The following is a 20830-nucleotide window of genomic DNA, read 5'->3' on the forward strand; positions in this document are numbered from 1 at the left end:
GTAGTGCGGCCTACGGCTGTGTTCGCCCCAATTACCCACACGCGCTCCGTGAGATTTTTTCCTTCTTCTGCTCCGCAAGGAAAATCAGTAAAAAATATGCGTTGAGTGTTTAAATCTCGTGCAGGGCGGGAAGTTCAAAGGCTAACGGTTTCGGCTTCCCCTCCCCCACCGCCGCAGGGATGGGTTACCTGAAACTGCTGGAGATGAAGGATTTCAAATCATGGCGGGGGCTGCAGGTTATCGGCCCCTTCATGAGATTCAACTGCATCATTGGGCCCAACGGATCAGGTAGCAGGCTGAGGAGGTGGGTGGGAGGGATCAGTGAGCAGCTGCAGGTGCTGCTTCTCTTCTGTGGCTGCTGGGATTGAAGTTTCTGGTGCCCTGCCACCCCCTGTCTCAGTTTTGGGGTCTGCCAGGTCTTTTCTGTGAAAACCGCTGATCTGACAAGGAGGAAGCACTAGCTGCTCTGACGCAGCCACCCAGGTTCAGACCCGTGAAAGGGGGGAGGGGAGGGCTATCGTGGCTGTTCTGAATGGGCTGAGGATGGAGACAGCTTTTCTGTTGAGTCGCAGAGCTTGACTGAGGGAAGCTAAAGACTCTTATGGGCCTGGTTAAAATCAGTTCATAGACACCTGAGGGGATGACAGCACAAGCAAAGTTTTAGATGCTCCTGATCTGTCATTGCTTCTTTAACTGAAGGTATTGATTTTCTAGCACAGAAGGCTGAAGTGGTGTGGCTGAAGAAATTTCTATTCCTAATTGTTCCCTTTATTTTCCTGCCCTTGTAGAATGAGCAGTTTGAAAACAGCCCACCACTTTTTGGCTACCCCAATTTGTAGCTCAGCTTGTTAAGGTTACATAAAGATGGTTTCACTTTAATATACTTGGCTGTAAACTGTAGCAGTGGAAAGCTGCTTCTTGAGTGAATTTGTAGTCCTTGCCTTAAAAGTAAAAGCCTGTGGAGGTAAGATGAAGCAGCCTTGGAATGATAACTACTTTGGATATTGTAGTTTAGGCCACAAGAGCCTTTACTTGTAGATGTGACTCAGCATTGCCATGCTCTGGGTGCTGGAACTTTTATTAAAAAATGATTCACTTCTGATGAAAGTTTTGTTCAGCAAATGTGATTTTTCTTTTAGTTGCCAGAGAACACTGGGATAGGAGTTGGGGGCTGTCCCAAGGAAGAGCTTCAAGGATGACCTTAGTGTTTGGGCTTAGTTACACAATCTGTTAATGATTTAGATCCTGTTGTTTCTTCACTTCTCTAATCTAATGAGATCCATGAATGGAAGTAGCTAGCTACTGTCAGTTAGCATTATTGTCATACTGTGTATCATCCTTTTTCATCCCCACTGCTCCATATTGGGAAGTCTCAGAATTATGGATATTTCTCCAGGTACTTCTCCAATTAAATTGAATAAATTATATAGATGTGTCAGAAAGAAAATTGTGTGACTATTGTGTAATCTCTGAATTAGGATCTTTTCTGCCCTAGTAGTCTTCCCTTTCTGATACTTTGGAGAATGAGACAAAATATTGCAAAAGTAGCAAGGCTGAACACAAATTAATTAAGCTGTCATCAGAAATGCCAAAGATGAAAAGAGGAAAAAGAATAAAGGGTTCAATAGAGAGAACTTATATATAACAGCATTATTAGAAAACTTTATTTCTGTGGTGTATGGATCTGGGAAAGTACTTGTGTTCTTCAGAACACAAGAATTCTGGTGGAAAAGTTCTAAGGATGTGATGTTTATGCAGCAAATCTCACTCACTACATTACACAAAGGAAACTATCAAGTGAGGATTATGATGTTGTCAGTTCAGTTTATAATCTCTAGAGATGCCTATGTGAAATCCAATCTACCATGCTGAGTTTGAGATTTAATAACAAATCAGTTTTGTGATCATTTTTATTATAGTTAAGCTGGTTATCTGCTTACATTATATTTTAGAAATATATTTCTTTATGGTATGAAATATTTTTTCCTGAATGGCGTATGTAATGTATAAATGGAATTTTAAAGACTCTCCCAGTTACATGTATGTTCTTTTAATTGTTAATCAAATTCCTTGTTTAATTTCTGCCATGACAAAACTCTTTTTTTTTTTTTTTTAGGCAAATCTAACATAATGGATGCTGTTAGTTTTGTGTTGTGTGAAAAGATATCTAACTTGCGAGTTAAAAATGTTCGAGAACTTATTCATGGAGCACATGTTGGAAAACCAGTTTCCTCTACAGCAAGTGTAAAATTAGTGTATTGTGAAGAAAATGGGGAAGAAAAAACATTTTCAAGAGTTATCCGTGGTAGGTAGTAGATTCTGTCGCACATGTTTCTGTGATCTGATGTACAAAAAATGGAGATCAAGAATATTTAACTTTCAGTTTCAAATGCATAATATTTGTTGGTATTAGATGGGTTAAGCCTGTGAGTCTTAAAACAGTTTTTATAGTCCTTAAGCAGTATTATGGTAGCCAAGTGTTATAATTCAAAAATAAAGCATACTACAGGCAAAGTAAAAAGTTAACTAAATGATTAATATGTGTTTTTGCTCTATAGATTTTCACTGTTGAAATGTGTGGATAGTGTAGGCTCTGGAGACTGGAGTGTTCCATTCTGAAACTTTGTTGCAGGCACAAGCACTTAAGTAGCTGTTGATATCTTTTGGAAATATGCAGCTAGAATTTTAATGCAGCAAGATGAAACTACTGAAATGATCAAGGAAATAATAATAATAATAATTTTTTTTTTTGAGGGAGTTGCTTTGTTGGGAGCAGAACTAGTGACTTCTTTCCCATGGATTTTGTGTTATAGCTATGCATTATCTACATGCCCTCTAACACCTTCCCACAGACTACAGGGTCAGACCTGCTTCCTCTCATGTCCTTGTACAGACCATCATCATATGATGTGCATTGTTCTGAATTATGTGTATGCTGCCTGACTAGCCAGCATGCCAAACTAAAAGGATAATTGTGGAGTTTATACTGAAAGCTTACACAGTGGGGACACTAATTGGCATCTCTCTCTACTACCAACTGCATATTTTCACAGAAGTTGCAGAACATAATTATTTTTAGATTTTTTTGTCAAATTTATTAGAAGTACATCAGTTGGGTTCAAAAGTCACTGGAAAAGGAAAGAATGGATGGACCAGCAGTGCAATCTTGTGATCTAAGAAGTATATTTAAAATGCATTTATACAGTCATTTGAAAAACACTTGATTTTTTCTTAAGTAATGTTGATCATTTACTTAGTACATTTTTTCCATTTTATAGTAATTACTTCTTTCCTTCTTTAGGTAGTTGTACAGAATTTATTTTTAATGATAAAACTGTCAGCCGATCTGTCTACATATCTGAGCTTGAAAAAATAGGTGTACTTGTCAAAGCCAGGAATTGTCTTATTTTTCAGGTGAGCATTGAAGGTACTTGGTAAAAAACATTAAAAACTTCTGAGATTATTTCATAGAAATGGACAGTTAGTTATCTACTTGACTGACAAGGGAATACCCTTAGTGAGTTTCAAGCTACCAAGTGAAGTTTTATCCTGACCTTGGCTAAGAACTACAGACTCTGAAATGGAATTAAAAGATTTTGTGTGTGAGCACAAGTGCACTGGTAAGGAAGAAGCTAATCAGAAGAAATTAAATTGTTTCTGTTCTTCAGTTTATAAGATGATGTGGTTCTTTATTTTTAAATGTTTTGTGTATTAATTTCTCTGGGCATTAAAAGTGGAAAAAGATGGTAGTTTCATTTCAAAACGCCCTTATTAGTCAAGATGCATAAAAATTTATCAAAAAAATTGTTAAAGAGCAGAGTTAGCGATTGAAATTTCTATTAGGCTATTATTTCAGAAGTATTTAATGATATAGGTCAAAAATGTCAATTACTTACAATGAAGATATTTCACAGTATCACCTTCTTTATATTCACAGAGCAATAAGCTTAAAATTCCCAAGGAAAAACTACTTTATCCCTTCTATAGTAACCCTATTTATGGATTCTTGTTGGGATAATAGTTTTTATGATGAGGGCATTGGCGACTAGAAAAACAGAGTAGAATCACAAAACTTATTTCCTGCAGTCTATTGAAAACGCTAATTCCTTCAGGTCAGTCAAGGTTTGAGCAGGTAATGCATGGACAAAAATTGTACTCCCATTAACTGTTGTGTTGTGGAATCTTCTAGTCCATTGATTTCAGCAGATTCAGCAGATACACTCTTGAAATACTGATTTTTGTTAGTTTTATTTGCATTGAAAGTGAGTTTTAGTTCCTTTAAAGAGGCTAATAAGATTTAATTTTGTCATTCTGATACTGCTCACTGACCTTTTTAGATAGATTTCTGAGTTTGAAGATGTTCTCTATAGTCAGTATCTGAAATTTTAAATTGACTTAAAATTATTTTAAAGTGATGTCAGATCATTAATTAGATGTAGTGGATAGCTGGTATTCCTTTAGTTGCTGAAATTTTCCTTGGGCTTGAACCTGTTAACTTTCAATTATGTTAACTATAAAAATATCAGGAAATAACTCTGTTGTATGCACTTGAGAAGAAATTCATCATTACACAACACGACAATCTACAGTGTTGCATTTTGGCAATTTTGTTTTAGGGAACGGTAGAGTCAATTGCAATGAAGAAACCAAGGGAAAGAACTCAACTTTTTGAACAAATCAGTAATTCATGGGAATATGCTGAAGAATATGAGAGAAAAAAGAAAAAAACGCAGCAAGCAGAAGAAGATGCACAATTTAATTATAACAAGAAAAAAAGTGTTGCAGCAGAACGCAAGCAAGCAAAGATAGAGAAAGAGGAGGTAATTCCAGAGTTACTACTTTCTTTGTATGTTGAGATCTTGGATTTTGCATCTTTTATGAATTTTTAGATAAGGGGCTTCTAACAAATTGCTTCTGCTTTCTTCATCTAATATTTTTCTATATGGTATAATCTATAACTTTTTAGAAGGATAGAGGAATAAATATAATAAAATGTAAATAAATGACAGCATAGATTTCCAATTAAGTTAATGTAAGGGTTGACCTGCATGTCTGAGTTTTATGATTAGTGTGTGTTACCGGAATTATAGATGCCAGTACATCAGATTATGTCACTTTGGACTTGAAATTAGATTGCTAGTCATTAAAACCCCTTTTTTTAAACTACAAATAAAATTTGAATGTTGGTAGGCAGACCATTACCAGATGCTTCTCAAGGAACTGAATGAAAACAGGATACAGCTGCAACTTTTCCAGCTTTATCACAATGAAAAAAAAATCGACTTTCTGAAAAAAAGTTTGGATGAAAAGAATAGGGAGGCAAGTCTCAAGAAAGACTCCCTATCTAAAGCTGAAGATGCATTCAGAGCCAAGAAGAAAGCACTTGGCATACTAAACAGAGACCAACAACACATAGAAAGAGAAGCGAAGTAAGTTTTCCAATAAGGTTCTCTGATAGCTGAGTTAAAACATAGTCTGCGTTGGGAACTACTTGCTAAGGGTGTATTTCCCGATGAAGCAAGTGGGTGAAATCCCAACACTATGGAAGTAAACTTTTAGCAATTAACATAAGTCATATCTAGACACTGATTTTTCTTTTCCAGAGGTTTCAGTAATTTCATTCTGTAAGTACTTTTTAAACTTCTTTATTATAAGATTTTCCAGTGTTTTCCTTCTATTTTTAGTTATTTAAAAAAATAAATCACCTGTGGGTATGTAACCTTGCAGAAATGTGCTGAATTGACAACTGTTTGTTTGTTTCTTTCTTTTTTTGATTTTTTTTTTTTTTAAGGACTCTAGAAGCATCTCTGATTCAGCAGAAGCCCCTCTATATAAAAGCAAAGGAAAACACTTCCTACCAAATTAAGAAAGTAGAAATGTCTAAAAAATCTTTAAGGGATAAGGAGAAGTACTGTGATAAGGAAAAGCAAAACATAAAAGAACTGGAGATAGAATTGTCCAATATTGAGAAGGCATGGAGAGCATTTGAGAAGAAAACTGAAGAGGAGATGTTGCTGAGAGCAGCAGCTGTTGAGCTGGAAGAAAGTCAGGTGAATCTGGAGGCCAAAAAACAAAGTATTGTTTATTAGTGAAGTCTGTGAAATGTCCACTGATGACAAAGGAACCATTATTTCACTAGTAATCTGTAATATCTAGTGTTTTCTTTACAGTTTAGTTCATACAAAAACAAATTTGTAACTTTTATTTAGAGACTGTTTGTTTAATGGGATGAAGAGAAGTGGTGATGCAGCCTTTGAGGGGGCGGGTTGTCCCCTTTCTAGGAGAGGGAAAAAGTCTTAATCTGCCAGAAGTTCAAAATGTGGAACAGTTCTAGGAAATAAATTTAAGTCACATAGAGATTTGGAAATTTACTATTGTGAGATTGGAAATGTAAGCCATCTCTTTTAGGATGAGAAGTGCATCTTTTTTCTAAGCAATATGAGAAGATGTTTTATTAGAGGAAGCAATGAATTTCTAGTATAAAAGAAGTTAAGAATTTCATGGAAACTTGAAAAGGGACATACATAAAAATTGTGCACGCCACCATATAGGGGCTTTTGGTACTCTGTGGACTAGTGTCACAGCTACATGTAAACATTCGTGATTAGGTTGTTCTTTCTCCTCTTTTTTCTTTTTCATTGGCGTTTAGATGATACGATATAGGAAGTAGGATAGCAAAAATCCAGTAGGGTGTTGGGTGATTTTGGAGGGTTCATTTTTGAGAAGTGGCTTGTGGGCTGAGGTAAAGAAATAAGTCTTCACCTAATTAAAAAAAAAAAAAAAAAAAAGTCAACAAAGGTGCAGACAAGACTTCATTTTGTACATCCCATCTCTTGTGGGTCAAAATTTAAAACTGAGATGGCCCAGTGATATTCTTGATCATTTTACAGTAAGTTCACAACTGAAAAAACTGTCTTTGCTTTGCGCAGAAACAATTATATAACCAAGTGCTAGCATCTTTTTTCCGCTGTTTCCCTTAAAATACTTTTTGATCAATTAATGGAGAACCTGCAGGGCCTTTCTACTTCCTATTGCTCATTTAGTATGACTCTTAATACTCTACACTTCAGAGGCATCGTTAAATTAGCATAAATTTGTAGGATTGTTTAAAATGCTGTTTTATGTGTTCACATTAAAATTTTCTTTGATAATGCAGGGATGCTGTACTAAAATAAGAACACTGTAATTATAAATACCCAAACTTGCACTGTTTTGGAGTTATGCAGGGAGTAAGTGTTAACCTTAATGTTTACTGTAAAATATTGTAAATTGTAAAGCTTCCTCAAAAATAAAAGTCATTAGAAGTGTGAAACAAGACTGCGGACAGGAAGTCTTAAGAATAAGTTTTGAGTTGAATCATCCTTTAATAAGATGTAATGGCTAATAGATTTAGTAGCTAGATAGGTCTTGTGGGTAGTTGGGTGGTTTTCATAATCTTGATTTTTATAAGGAAGGTAGTTACTAGTTGAAGACATAACACCATGAGTCTTCCTATTTTCAGTGGAGTGTGTTGTACAGTTTTTTTTCATACTATTTGTCCAGCTGGAGCGCTACAAAGAGCTAAAGGAATTAGCAAGAAAGAAAGTAGCTACGCTGACCCAGCAGTTAGATAAACTTCGTTGGGAGCAAAAAGCAGATCAAGAAAGGATGACACTTCATCAGAGGAAGAAAAAAGAAATTGAGGTATTTGTATCAAGCTAGAATTATGTTTTAAGGAGAAAAATGTTCTTTTTCTCTATCCTACCTTTGGTATAAATGCCTATATAAATGTATTAAATGCTTTGATGTAAACAAAACACAGGAGTTGCGTTGCAGTGCTTGTGCAAGTGTCATATAGCAACAGGTTTAGCAAAAGGACTTCTAAGTTTGTTCAGAAAATGGTTGTGTGTGCCCACGTTGAGGATTTGTTTATGAAAGCTTGGCATCTAATATTTTGCAGTTACTTGGAATGTATGCCTCTGATCAATTCTGTTTCCATAACTGTAGTTTTTCTGTCCGAAGTTTCCTACCCCTGTGGCATATCTATATGCCTTGTATCCCCCTTTAATGTTCATTTTGGTCATAGCTGCCTTTTTGCTGAGATGTTTTTTAGGTTGATTCTGTGTATGTGTGTGTTGTAGCTTGAATAACTTCTTGGTGTCCTGTCTACTATTGCATGTCAGAGTGAATATATTTTGTTTGTTCTGAATACAGCTCATTGTTATCTTTTTTTTTTTTTTTTTTTTCTGGTTCCTTTTATCATTTCAGATCCAAACTTGTTATGTAACAATAAAATATCTACTTTTTTCACTGTGACTGGGTCACCAAGCCTGGTGTTCTCTCTCAGAAAAAGTGTTTCCCAATTCATTGTTCAACTTTGCATGATGCTTCTGACAAAAGCAGAAAGGAGAAAAAACAGAAAAGCCCAACAGAAGATTTTACTAGCCTTTTTCTAGAAACCTTGATATATTAGAAGTTCATGTATTTTCCAAACTATGCTAATCTTGCATTGTTATCACCTACTAAGAAGTTATAGGGAGATGATATGTGTTTCTTTACCATTTAGAAATGGAGTCAAGGTTTGGAGGAGACTGTATTCAGAAAGTTTAAAAATCATCAGATGAGGTGTTACCAGTTCTAGAGGTGCTAGCAGCTCATTCTTCTAAATATAAAGCTGCTTTTATGGAAAAATCTATTTTTTACTTGATAGCTATGAAGATGCAAAGTGATTCTTGGCATCATATTTAATTTAGTATTTGTACATCCATTTGCTATTGATATGATACTCCTTTTTCTTTTTGGAGGACTAGTTACCAGAAGAATGTATTTAGTATCCAGAAATGAAATATGTTATGTTTCTCTTCCATTACTTGTGTTTCTAAAACTCTGCAAATCCTGTATTAGTGTTGAGAAGGAAAAAAGGGTTGTTGAGAGTTCATAAAACACACATGTTGTCTGACTCCATTATTCATGTAATACTGTTGAGGGAGAAGAGACATCTAGTGATTACTCCTCTCAATTCAGCTTTCATGTGGCCACATCTAGTGTACTCTGGCCAGTTTTGAGCTCCTCAGTACAAAAAAGGTACTGACATACTGGAGTGAGACCACCAGGCTGGGTGGGGCTGGAGCACATGGCTGGTGAAGAGAGGCTGAGAGAGCTGGGTCTGCTCAGCCTGGAGAAGTAAAGACGAAGGGGAAGCCTTATTGCTGTTTGCAACTACCTAATGGGAAGGTACGAAGAAGATAGATCCAGACCCTTTCTGGAGGTGCACAGTGGCAGGATGGGAGACAACAGATGCAATTCGAAATCCAGGAAATTCTGAGCAGATACTAGAAAAGCTTTTTACCTTAAGGGTAATCAGTACATTGAAGCAGGTGCACAAGGAAGTTGGTGACTTTCCATCCCTGGAGCTGTTGAGAACTTGACAGGACAAGGCCATTAACAATCTGATCTAGTTGGCCCTCCTTTGCATGGGCTGGTGGAATAGATGAGCTCTAGAGGTCCTTTATAACCTATATTATTCTGTAATTCAGTAACAGTTTAGAGTTTTAAGTATATGAAATTCCAGTTTCAGTAAAATGGAACTTAGTTAGAAGCACATTCATTCTATGTATTTTTATGTTTTATCTAACAGTCCTCTTACCTCCTTTAAATATAGACATCAAAGCATCATTAGTGTGCATTGCTAGAAAAAGTTACAGATCTTCAAAAGAAAAAAAGGCAGAAAGAGAATAAAAGATTTAAAATTTCCTTTATATAACAAATATTTTGAAATGTAATAGGTCCAAGGATTTCAAAAGTTAAATTAAGGCTTAATAAAATGTGTAAGTAACATATTTTTTCCTTCACCTGTTGTAGTTTATGTATTTTTATTCAGTTTGGGTAATTAAAAATACTTGCTTCATTGCTGGTTTGTGTTTGCTAGTACAATGCTTTTGTGTCAGTTTGTAAACTCCATGCCAACTTTTTCATGTGTCCCTCTACTTAGGAAGATCCTTCAAATAATCTTACAAAGAAAAACACCTTCTTTGTTTTAATACCCATAATTTACTAACACTGTTTGAAGATATCTCAGTTGATGATGTCATGATTCTTTATGCTGAAGAGGCTTTTTCTGAACTGTTGCTGAATATGAAAAATATAGTAGTGTCCTTGGTAAGGCAAAATTATTTTATTCATGGTGCAATTTGTTATCCACTAATGGAAAAGAGATGCTGTTGCTTCAGCATGAGATAGTTACAAAGAAGAAAAGATGCATCTCAGTACCCATTATGAATTAGGAGTTGAAAATTGTAATTTTATAGCTCTGTATACATCTGTTGGTTTTTAATGCATTCTATTTGTGATTGTATAGGAAAGTATAAAGCACATTATGGAACAGATAGAAGAGCATAAGAAACGAGCAGAGAAGTTGGAAGAGTATACCAAAACATGCACGTATGTTTAAAAAATTAAAAGCTAATTGGATTCCTTGTGTATCATATATTTTTAAATTAATGTAGCTGTTTTATAATTCTTTTGCTTTGATTTTAATATTTCGTCTACTTTAGCTGTCAAAATATAAAATGAAGATATATGACGACTCATTCATATGTTTGAAAGTTTTATAATTGCTTCTCATTTGTAGTGTGCAAATATAAGGATTATATCACTACAAACTAGGGGTTTGGGCTATTAATGTACAAATTCTGAGTCAGAGAATACAGTAGTTTTGTAGTTGTGCTGCTCTAGAAGCCAATTAATATCTACATTGTGTATTAGCAGCATAGCTCAATTCTTGCTCCTTGTCTCTTGTCCTCTGCCTGATTTTCACTTGTCGTGAAATAGGCTGCATGAGCCCTTGTTGAGCAACCTGATCTAACTTTGACGTTAGCCCTTTTTTGAGCAGGAAGTTGGAGAAGATGATTTCCAGACATCTCTTTCAACCTGTGTTTTTCTTTGCATCTGTAATATGTGCTTTGGCTTAGCAGTGCTGTCTGTGTGCAGAACAAAGCTGTGCCCTGGACAGGGAGCAGGAGGCCAATTGTGACTGCTCTGATGCAAAATGATTTTAGTTGTTTTTAGTAGAGCATGGGAGAGCCTTAGTGACTTGGAGAAGTGTGTAAAGTAAGGCATATTTTTGCATGAGGATTCTCAATCCTTCTTAGCTTTATGACAGCAGACCTTTTGTTGATGAAGGATAAAGTAGTACTGTTCAGTATTACATGCAGCCCTAAGCTGTTACTTGAACTCAATTTTAAAACTTAAAAAGTAGCGTATGCTAGATAGAATACAACTCAATAAGTAACTTGCTATAGATACAAAAAAGCTTTAATGGCTTTTTCATGATCTGTGACCATTGCATTACTTTAATTTTGTAAACCAAAAACTTGTATAAATAAAATAATCGCTTTCCTATTTTTGCTTTGTTTTGAAGTGAATTGTTAGCAGAGAAAAAACAGCAAGAGGAAATGCTGACTAAGGAAATTGAAGATTCAACAATACGAATGGCTGAAGTGAATGAAGAATTGAACAAAATAGTTGGTGAACTCCAGAATGCCAAAATTGATTACCATGAAGGAAGGCGTCAGCAAATGAAAGCAGAGATCCTGGAAAGTCTCAAAAGACTGTATCCGGATTCTGTGGTAATTGAATAGCCTCACTTATATGCCTTATTTTAAAATTAAAATTTGAGAGTTCTGCTTTAGATTTAGTAAACAGGTAGAGTAAATTGAACAGTCTTGAATGTATTTTAAACTTTAGGCCTGCTTTAGTGTACTCGCGAAAAGGAAATTGAGATGCTGCTTGTGCATTACAGGCATCTCTTCTGACGTGTAAACAAAAATTAATATTAAATTTCAAAAACTAAATTTTTTCATCTTTGCTGTTGATATTCTTTGTAATTGTAAGGGGGATCGGATTTGATTGCAGAGAACTTAGTTTTTGTAAACTATTATATTGATAAATCATACATAGACTCATGATACTTGCATACGTGCACATTGCTGATGAAGGTTTGAGTTCCATTTTTATTTTACGCGAAAGATTTCGGAATGGCCAGTCAGAATTCACAGGGAATCCCTTCTCCCCCCCTAAGAAATGGGTCTTAAGTAAAATGTGACAATTGTAAAGCATATTTTTCATTAGGCTCAGTTTGACTTACGGTGAGATTTCATTCCTGTTTCAGTGGCCTTCCTTATGTGTGTTGTGGAGGAGGGCAGGCCAAATGTTGTTCATGGAGTTTGGCCTCTGACTGAGCAGGCATCTTGCCTTTCCTTCAGCGTGAGTTCATTTACAGAACTCATTGCAGATTTACAAGGAAAAAAATTGTGTGTCAGTGTCTTCAGTTGCAAGGAAAATCATTTTGTATAGCGTCATCACATGAGGAAAAATGCAGATTTCTGGGAAAATACCTTAAAAAATATTGACAGAGACTGGTTAGTTTTTTTGCTTTTCCAGAATACACAGCCTCACTCAAAACAACTATGTGGTTGTCATTCTCCTCCTCCCAAGAGGAAAGTTGACAGATATTAGGTGTCTTTAGGTATCTTAAGTGGGATTTCTTCGTTTGTTTTCTGGCTGTTGGACACTGGACATGTGAATAATATGGAATATCTTAAGAGTTGTGCGATAATACTGGATTAATTTGTTTAATGCCTGTTGTTTATTCTGTCATTTTTTTCTAGGAGAGCATAAGAAGAATAGTAGCATATGCTATCATTATTTTTCAGTTTCCAGAAATAGGCACAGTACTGCTTGCCTCACAAAAATAATTTTGATCTGTTCTGTGCTTTTGTGGAGTTTGATATTTTTGGTTTTGTTTTCTTCTTTCTGTTGTCAAAACATATTCTTGACTTGTATATTTTGAACAAATGAATGGGAAGGTTAGCTGTAAGACCGTTTTCTTCCTGAAAAAATATGTCTTGCAAAGGATGATTTCACTTAAATGCTTGAGATATTTTTATGTTCCTAAATGGTCTGTCTTTGCATACCACTTACCACATTTTACTTAGATTTACTCTTCAGTAATTTCATTAACTTTACTGTGTATTGATTCTGAATTGTCAACAGATGTCAAGATATTCACCAAGATTCATATGTTGATTGTTTTATGAGAGGCATATTTGTACCTTTTTATAGACACTTTAAAATATTTCTTCCAATATTGGAAACCACTCCAAACAAGAACTTCTTAATAAATCTAATCAATGGAATAGTTGGTCTCTGAGTATGTCTGAGTATACATGATCTTTTATGATACATATACTCACTTAAGGTATACAAGCTGGGAATCTTATTTTGAAAAAATGTTTAAAAGGTGACATATCTCTGCTTCCTAGTGCTGCCATAAGAACATGAAAAATAAAATTTGTTCAATTGTCCTTTGCTTCTTTCTCTCTGTTTTGGCAGAATCTCATCAGAAACTAGCAAGTGTCTGATCCTGTTGTTTATCTTGAGAGATTCTGAAATTTGTGTTTTTCAGCTGTGCCTCAGAGTTTTTATATCTGTGTTCACAAGATGTTCCCAAAATCAAAAAGATAATTGGTATATCTCTCTTTGCTCAGCCTGTGTATCATATCCCTCTTTGACAAGAATTGAACCATGCTGGTGATACCTTGCTGGCCCTGGGGAGAGACATTTTTCAGGGTGTTCTGTGTCCTTTTCTTTCAAGAACTGCATGTGCAGGAGTACTCATTGATGGGATGGCTTTTATCACATAAAACATAGATAAGTTGAAATAGATTATTTAAACTATAGAGGTCTTAACATTATCTGCTTGTTACCTTTGTTCCTGCAATAGTTTTCCCAATGTCAGCATGTGAGGCAACAGAGCTGCTCCTTATACTCCGGTTGCTAATCCTGAAATAAAATTGAAATTGAACACAGCCCAAATTAAAAGAAAATATCATTGAAGTGATATGAATCATTTCATCTTCTGGTAGTCCACTAAGTCCTCAGTCAGAATTCGAGCAGGCAAGGAAGTTGTGGTGGCAGTCTTTTGGATTTCCTATGCAAAAAATGGCTTAGTGTGTCTACATGCTTAGTTCTTACATCCATTTTAAAGTTTCTGTTCTGTTGAAAGATTCTTGTAACAGATTCCTAACTATCAGTGAACATTAATACTGGAATAGCCATGCAGTGATGCGAGTCCTGCAGTGTGAGTGACATGCCTGTCTTTTCATGGATTTGTCTGATTAACAGTAAATTTTGCAGCTGATCACAGTTTTTGCAGCTTAATTTTCAAAACTTTATTCTGACATTGTTAGTTTTAATTGGCAAGATAACTCTTGATACAGATTCAGCTGGGCTGCCAATATTTGTATACACCTGAAATTAATTAGGGAATCTCACATAACTCAAACACGTACAGTAAGTCTGCAGGCTTGTTCACAAGTAAGTTGGAATGATTTGACTGAATTTTTTTTCAAACAAAAATGCTTGCTTAAAATTACTTCATTTTTCTTAAATTGCTACAAATCACTAAATACTTAAATAGTGAAGCTTATTATTAAACTGAATTGAGATGCCAGCAATTTGCTGTTCACAGCAATTTAATTAAATCCATTTGAAAATGTTTTTCAATTTTTAACTTGAGTGCTATTTTGTGTGTTGTGAAGTAGTAAGCAGTTATCAATGCAGCAATTAACTTTCAGGGTTTTTTGCAAAACAAAATTTGTCTATGACTGGTGTTAATATATGGTAAAATAGTCTTGATTATTTGTACTATGCTATGCAAAGACAAGCAGTGTTGACTCTTTTCATGCTACTATTATGAGCAGATGCCTGTTTTTTGGTGTGAAACTGGAATTGGCAGCAGTGCCTTTCTTGATGCTGTTTTCCAGTTAACTGTTTCTATTTACTTAAGACCTTATATTTGTTCAAAGACTTTATTTTATTATGTGGTAGATGCTTTCTTTCTCAGCAGAAAAGATACTCAGTCAATCTTAGTATTGTCACTCTGTTGTACTTCTAAAAGTGTATGCAAAGATTGTGGGTAAGAAATTGTTACAAAGCATGCAACTAATTTTAGGGAAAATTTATATCTCTTCAGATTTTGAAAGTGTACTTTGCTACTTGGACTGATCACTGCTCCAGTTTCTATTTTTCTAACCTACAGCCATTGTAAGAGAGTGGAACTGATAGACATGCAACACATTTTACTTCTGCTACTTCAGTATCTTGTTATTATTTGATATCTAAAATAAGATTTTATTATTTCTTTGTATTTTTGTCTTCAGTTTGGAAGACTGCTCGACCTGTGCCATCCTATTCATAAAAAATATCAGCTTGCTGTTACCAAAGTGTTCGGCAAATACATGACTGCTATTGTTGTTGCCACTGAAAAAACAGCAAGAGATTGCATTCGGTTCTTAAAACAAGAAAGAGCTGAACCTGAAACTTTCCTTGCTTTGGATTACCTTGATGTAAGTACACTTTTCTTTTTCCTGTTATCAGCAAGTTAATACAGTTGTAAATCTTGATATTGGCTAATATAAGCTTAATTAAAATAGAAGTGAAGTGTTAAGGCACAATTAGCATGATTTGAGAACCATTGTATAGCTCAAAAGATTTCATACTATTGTTAAAACTCAGATCCTTCTTCTGCCCCTATATGTAGGTGATCAAATTACTTTGTGCCTCTTTATTTGGAAATAGTAGAATAAGTTATACATATTTCAGCACTACAGTGTACACAGAATATGGAAAACAGATCTGTTTCTAGTTTTGTAGCAATTGAGAGAGCCGTTCTGTAGATTCATACATCCTGCTGCCCAGGCTACTCAGAATTGTACATGCTTTGTTGTTATGGCATGGTATTTTACTCAGATGATTTAATTTCTGAAAGAGCTAGAACGCAAAGATCAGTTTTATCTTAAGAGAACATGTGTGATTGCTAAAGTTTATGACCAGAATTTTAGATACCACATTCAGCCTGTTGAAAACTGTATTACAGATTACTATGCAATACTTCTTGGTAGTATAGATAACGCTGGTGTCTTTTTCAGACTTGAAAGACTGTATGTTCTAAGGAATTTGGAATAATCTGATCACATTAGAGAGTACTTACATTAGTTTGTGCTAGAATATTACAGGACAGATTTATGATTTTTGGTGCTACTTAACCAGGTGCTGTTCTGATGTGAAGGAGACTTACCTGTGCATCTTAGGTTACTTGTACGTACTTCTATACAGTACATGATAAGAGAGTGCTATGCCTCTGCGTAGCCCCTTAGAGAGTGGAACACCATTCACCCCCTGTGCTACACTACTGAGTTACTGGAGTCTCATGGTTCCAGCTGATTCTAAACACTGCACATTTGTTTTACAGGTTAAACCAATCAATGAAAAGTTGAGAGAGATAAAAGGAGCAAAAATGATGGTAGATGTTGTACAAACTCCATTTCCTGCACTGAAGAAAGTGATTCAGTTTGTGAGTGGGAATGGTCTGGTCTGTGAAACAGTTAAAGAAGCAAGACAAATAGCATTTGAGGGACCAGTGAGGTTGAAAGTAAGAAGCTGAATTTTGTTGCATATGTTTTTCAGTTTTCCAGTTACATATTTGATGCTATTTAAATAATTCTTCCATGAATATTCTACCAAATAGGGCAGATAAACACAGAATGGTACTGTGCTGTCCAGTCTACTCCCACATAAATAAATCCCTGGATATTTTACATGCTTATGTTTTGCTGTTTATGGTACATTTAAATGATTTCCTGGGAAAAGAAGGTAAATTAGAAAAGATTGTTAAAGTTGCAGTGTCCAAACATGTTCCCTGACATGGCCCTCTACTGATGATAGGAAGGAGGAGGAAAGAGGAATAATTCTGTTTTTAAAACTGCATGGTTTAAAAATACAAATGTTATCTTCCTAGCTTTTCTATGAAGAAACGCTTCCAAAAATTCTTCAAATATCTAAAAGAATCTGGGCAGTTGTAGATGTACTCTGCTTTGAGAACTCTCTTTCTGCAGTTCTTTCTGCTAAGGCTTATCTCTGTTGCTGTCATAGCTCATAATGTCCTTTCATGCACTTACTAAACCTTTTAAAATCTTGATTAAAACAGCTGTAAGTTGAAAATGTTTAAGTTGAAAGTATGTTTTGCTTGGAATCCAGTTAACTCACAAAAATAAACATATTCTTTACTAAAATTTATACTTTCTGTTTACAAATGAGCTGTTCACTTCTCCAGCTCTGTAGTTTTTCTTCACTCCATTAGCACCTTGATTGATTTACTCTACTCAGCCAGCCATAACCTTCTAAATTGCCAATATACACTCAAATGTCTCATAATAATTTTCTAAATACAGGGAAATAGTATAATTTCATTTCCTATTCTGATCTGTTATAATAATGCTAAAAAGTGATTTGCACCAAGAAATGAAGGACTTCCTTGTGGCTTGTTTAGTGTATCTCATGTTAGCAAGTTTGGAAAGGGAAAATAAATGGAGTCCAACTAAAATGTGGTTGTTGTTTGTTTAACTAGCATATCTTGGTGCCCTAGTTCTGGGATATTTTGGATGTCCAATTTCTGCTGCTTTGTGGTGTTTTAGATTTTGTTTGTTTGTTTCAGACAGTGGCCCTTGATGGAACTTTATTTTTGAAATCTGGAGTGATTTCTGGAGGATCAAGTGATTTAAGATTTAAAGCTAGATGTTGGGATGATAAAGAAATGAATAAAATGAAAGAAAGAAGAGATAGATTGATTAATGAGTTAAAGGTAGGTCTGTTAAAAGCACTTAACTACTAAAGGCAAAAAGGAATGAAAATTGCATGTAGGAAGACGGTGAGGAAATATGGTTTTGGTTAAATTCTTTCATTTTTTTATATTTAATTCAGCTGTGGGGAAGATCAGGATGGTTTTCAAAACTTCTAAAAGAAGCAGGGAGGACATAGTAGCTATTTATCCTCTCTTAGTTAATGGTAACACACTGTGGGTCTCTGTCCTTATCTGGTGGGTTGCTTCAGATATCACAGAAGCAGAGAACGACGCCAGCATTGTTAATATAAGTTACATTAAACAAAAAGAGATCCGGTTCTGAATACCTGAAGGCTTTTAGCAAAAAAGATATATTCTGTAAACGTGAAAATATCTGCGCAGACAAAAACCTGTCAGTGTAAAACGATTTGCCACACCTCTAGTTATTTGTGGGGAGGAGTAGAGAAGGAGTTTGCAAGTGTATGCTTTCTTGATTGATAAATCTGTTTAAAACTGTTGTTGAATATGAACAGTGCCATCAACACTTACTCTGATCATAGCTTCTGTCAGTGAGGCTAACCTTATATAGTGCGTGAATCTAAAAAAATGATTAATTTCCAAATAAGTCAACTTCTGTTTAAAATACTTTTTGTCTTTTCCCATTTTAATATTTTCTAGGACTTAATGAAGATCAAACGTAAGGAGACTGATTTGAAGCAGCTGCAAGCTCAATGCCAGGGAATTCAGACACGACTTAAATATTCACAGAATGAATTAGAGCTTATTAGAAAGAAACACCTTGCTAATTTCTACAAGGTATAGTGTTAAGCCTTTATAATTTTCATGCTTAATCATTGTATTTGTTGACCTAAGCTATAATTACAAGTGAAGTAATTATGACTTTCTTATGTGATTTTTAAATTCAGTGTAGGTTTTACATACAGTGGTTATGACTGAAGAATGAATAAAATATAAAAAACAAAATAATAAAATAATTTAAAGTAATGAGGCTTTTTGTATTTTATTCTTTAAATTAACTATAATTTCCAGTAAGCTTGGTCTACCATTTAGTAACCTTCAAAAGTCTGTAAGTAAAAATGTACTTTAAATGATACTTATAATGCAGTTTGCCTTTCCACTCATTAAAATTGTAACTGTTGCATGAAAATCAGCAATAAATGTGGATAAGTGGCATTTGAAAAGAAAAAAATTAACATTTTAAATCAGAAAATACAGATAATCTGGACCAGAACTGTCTAGTAATGCCTAGAAAGTTGTCCATCTTGTTTAGAAAAATGACCTTCTTTTTCCGTTCTTTTCTATCTAGGAAAAATCTAAACTGGAAAGTGAACTGATAAATATTGAATCTCAACATGATATGCTGAAAGAAGGAGTATTACAAAGAAAAGAAAAAATAGAAGAATTTCAGAAAAAAATTAATGAGGTAGTCCTTTCTCTCGTAATCATGACAGCTTATGTTGTTATGTCTTATAGAAACATCTTTCTGTTTCTAGCAGCTTTGAGAGCTTGGATAACTTTTAACTTAGTAAGCTACTTTGTAGACAAGGGTCATAAATTACTCCAGCAATCTTCCCACATTCTGTACCTTTCTCACCATCAAGGTAATGGTGAACAAAAATACACTCACATATATACTAACATCCAAATGTAAAGGTTTGCAAATCAAATTCCTTAAGATCAAAATGTTGTGACTTTTGTGTGCCAAGCATAAACCCAACTAACCAAATGCATTTATTTTTTAAATTTTTAATTTTAGATGAAATTTTGCCTAATGTATATACTATAGTTTCATTTGAAATAGGAGAAAATTTTTGAGTTTGGGGAAGAGGGATTGTTTGCTTCTCTTCCTCCTGCTAATAAAGATGATTGCTAGTATTGAACAGGGATAATCCATGGAAGTTTACAGCTTTAGAGATCCTGGTGCAAACTTTGGCTATGGATCAAATCCCAGAAGAACATTCTCCAGCTCTTTCATGGCATGAGGGTAAAATTTCAAAGTCTCAGCTTATTCTTTCTCAGTCCCTAGTGTCTAAGTTTTCTGTAAGAAACTGTAGTCACAGTGTCTTTTCTCTTTTTGGAAAGATAGTTACACTGTGTGACTAGACCTTCTCCTTTTTTTTTGTCATGAAGTCTTCCTGTCTCAGGTGAGTCTGCAACAGCATGTACATACATGAAGCCCAGTATTAAGCTCTATATATACCTGCAAGATTTGCAAATCTCTCAGTAATCAATGCAGCCTCCAGGCAGACACTGTGTGGTTAACTGTCCTCCTGAAAACCATTCTCTTTGCAGTCACGGCAGGACCCGTTCAATATCTACACTGAAATACTCCATCAGTGACCCCTCCCTCCCCCCCCCACCCAACCAGTTGTGACAGATCCACCACTTCTGGAACCCACAGACCAAATAGGTCAGGCATGCTCACGTACAGAGCTCTGTGTCAGTTTTCTACACCTGAGAACAATGCACAACAATTTTGAAGTGCTTTTGTCCTGAACTCCACAGATGTCATGTCTAGGTGATAACATGTTACACTGCTATATACAATAGAAAAGTAGATAAAGAGCAGCACAGTGTGAAGGCTCAAAACTTTCTCTTTTTGGGACAAAGCTAGTTCCTGTCAGTGATATATTTTGCGTGCACTGTGATTATTGTGGGAGAATGGTTGAGCTATCTCACTTTGCTGAACCGTAAATAGGTGATCACCTCTAGAATGTTATACATCCTTCAGACCTGGGAACATCTCAAGGTCTTTTTTTCTTTTGGCCATCAGGAGGGAATGATGACAGTTGGTCATGTTGCTCATGAGCTGCCTGGTGATTGTCAGCAAATTCCTCATTCCACTGTAAAAAAACAAAGACTGTTGAATGCCTCTATTCTTGTGGATTCTGATTTGTGTAAGACTGAATGAGAGCCTTGATGTATGTTGTGGTATGGCTGATTCATCTTTGCTACCCCTCACTCTGGAGGGGTAGCTAATGTAGAGCTTTGGGACCTTGTGCTATCCAAACCACCTAAATTCATTACCTGTTACGGGTACTAGACAGCTTTTGTAATTAGAGCCTGCTCCTTTCCTGTTTTTTATCATCACCAGGAAAAGTTCTGTAAAATGTTATGTGATCCAATGGGTTAGGTTCCTGGGCTGTTTTT

The 20830-nt window shown here is 35.3% G+C and overlaps 1 protein-coding gene across 1 annotated transcript in view; it reads left to right on the forward strand.

The window, feature by feature from the left end:
* The first annotated feature begins 179 nt into the window (after positions 1 to 179).
* The window catches only part of SMC1B (structural maintenance of chromosomes 1B), a 39006-nt gene continuing 18355 nt past the window's right edge, over positions 180 to 20830 (forward strand). Inside the window, exons 1-14 of the mRNA XM_067294629.1 lie at positions 180 to 288; positions 2117 to 2305; positions 3302 to 3414; positions 4617 to 4820; positions 5191 to 5429; positions 5792 to 6050; positions 7543 to 7683; positions 10337 to 10419; positions 11399 to 11606; positions 15201 to 15386; positions 16292 to 16471; positions 17534 to 17680; positions 18338 to 18475; positions 18987 to 19103. Coding sequence (XP_067150730.1) covers positions 180 to 288; positions 2117 to 2305; positions 3302 to 3414; positions 4617 to 4820; positions 5191 to 5429; positions 5792 to 6050; positions 7543 to 7683; positions 10337 to 10419; positions 11399 to 11606; positions 15201 to 15386; positions 16292 to 16471; positions 17534 to 17680; positions 18338 to 18475; positions 18987 to 19103 — 2313 coding nt within the window. The remainder of the gene's footprint in view (positions 289 to 2116; positions 2306 to 3301; positions 3415 to 4616; positions 4821 to 5190; positions 5430 to 5791; positions 6051 to 7542; positions 7684 to 10336; positions 10420 to 11398; positions 11607 to 15200; positions 15387 to 16291; positions 16472 to 17533; positions 17681 to 18337; positions 18476 to 18986; positions 19104 to 20830) is intronic.

This window comes from Apteryx mantelli, chromosome 1 (genome assembly GCF_036417845.1).
Source record: "Apteryx mantelli isolate bAptMan1 chromosome 1, bAptMan1.hap1, whole genome shotgun sequence".
Taxonomy (NCBI): domain Eukaryota; kingdom Metazoa; phylum Chordata; class Aves; order Apterygiformes; family Apterygidae; genus Apteryx; species Apteryx mantelli.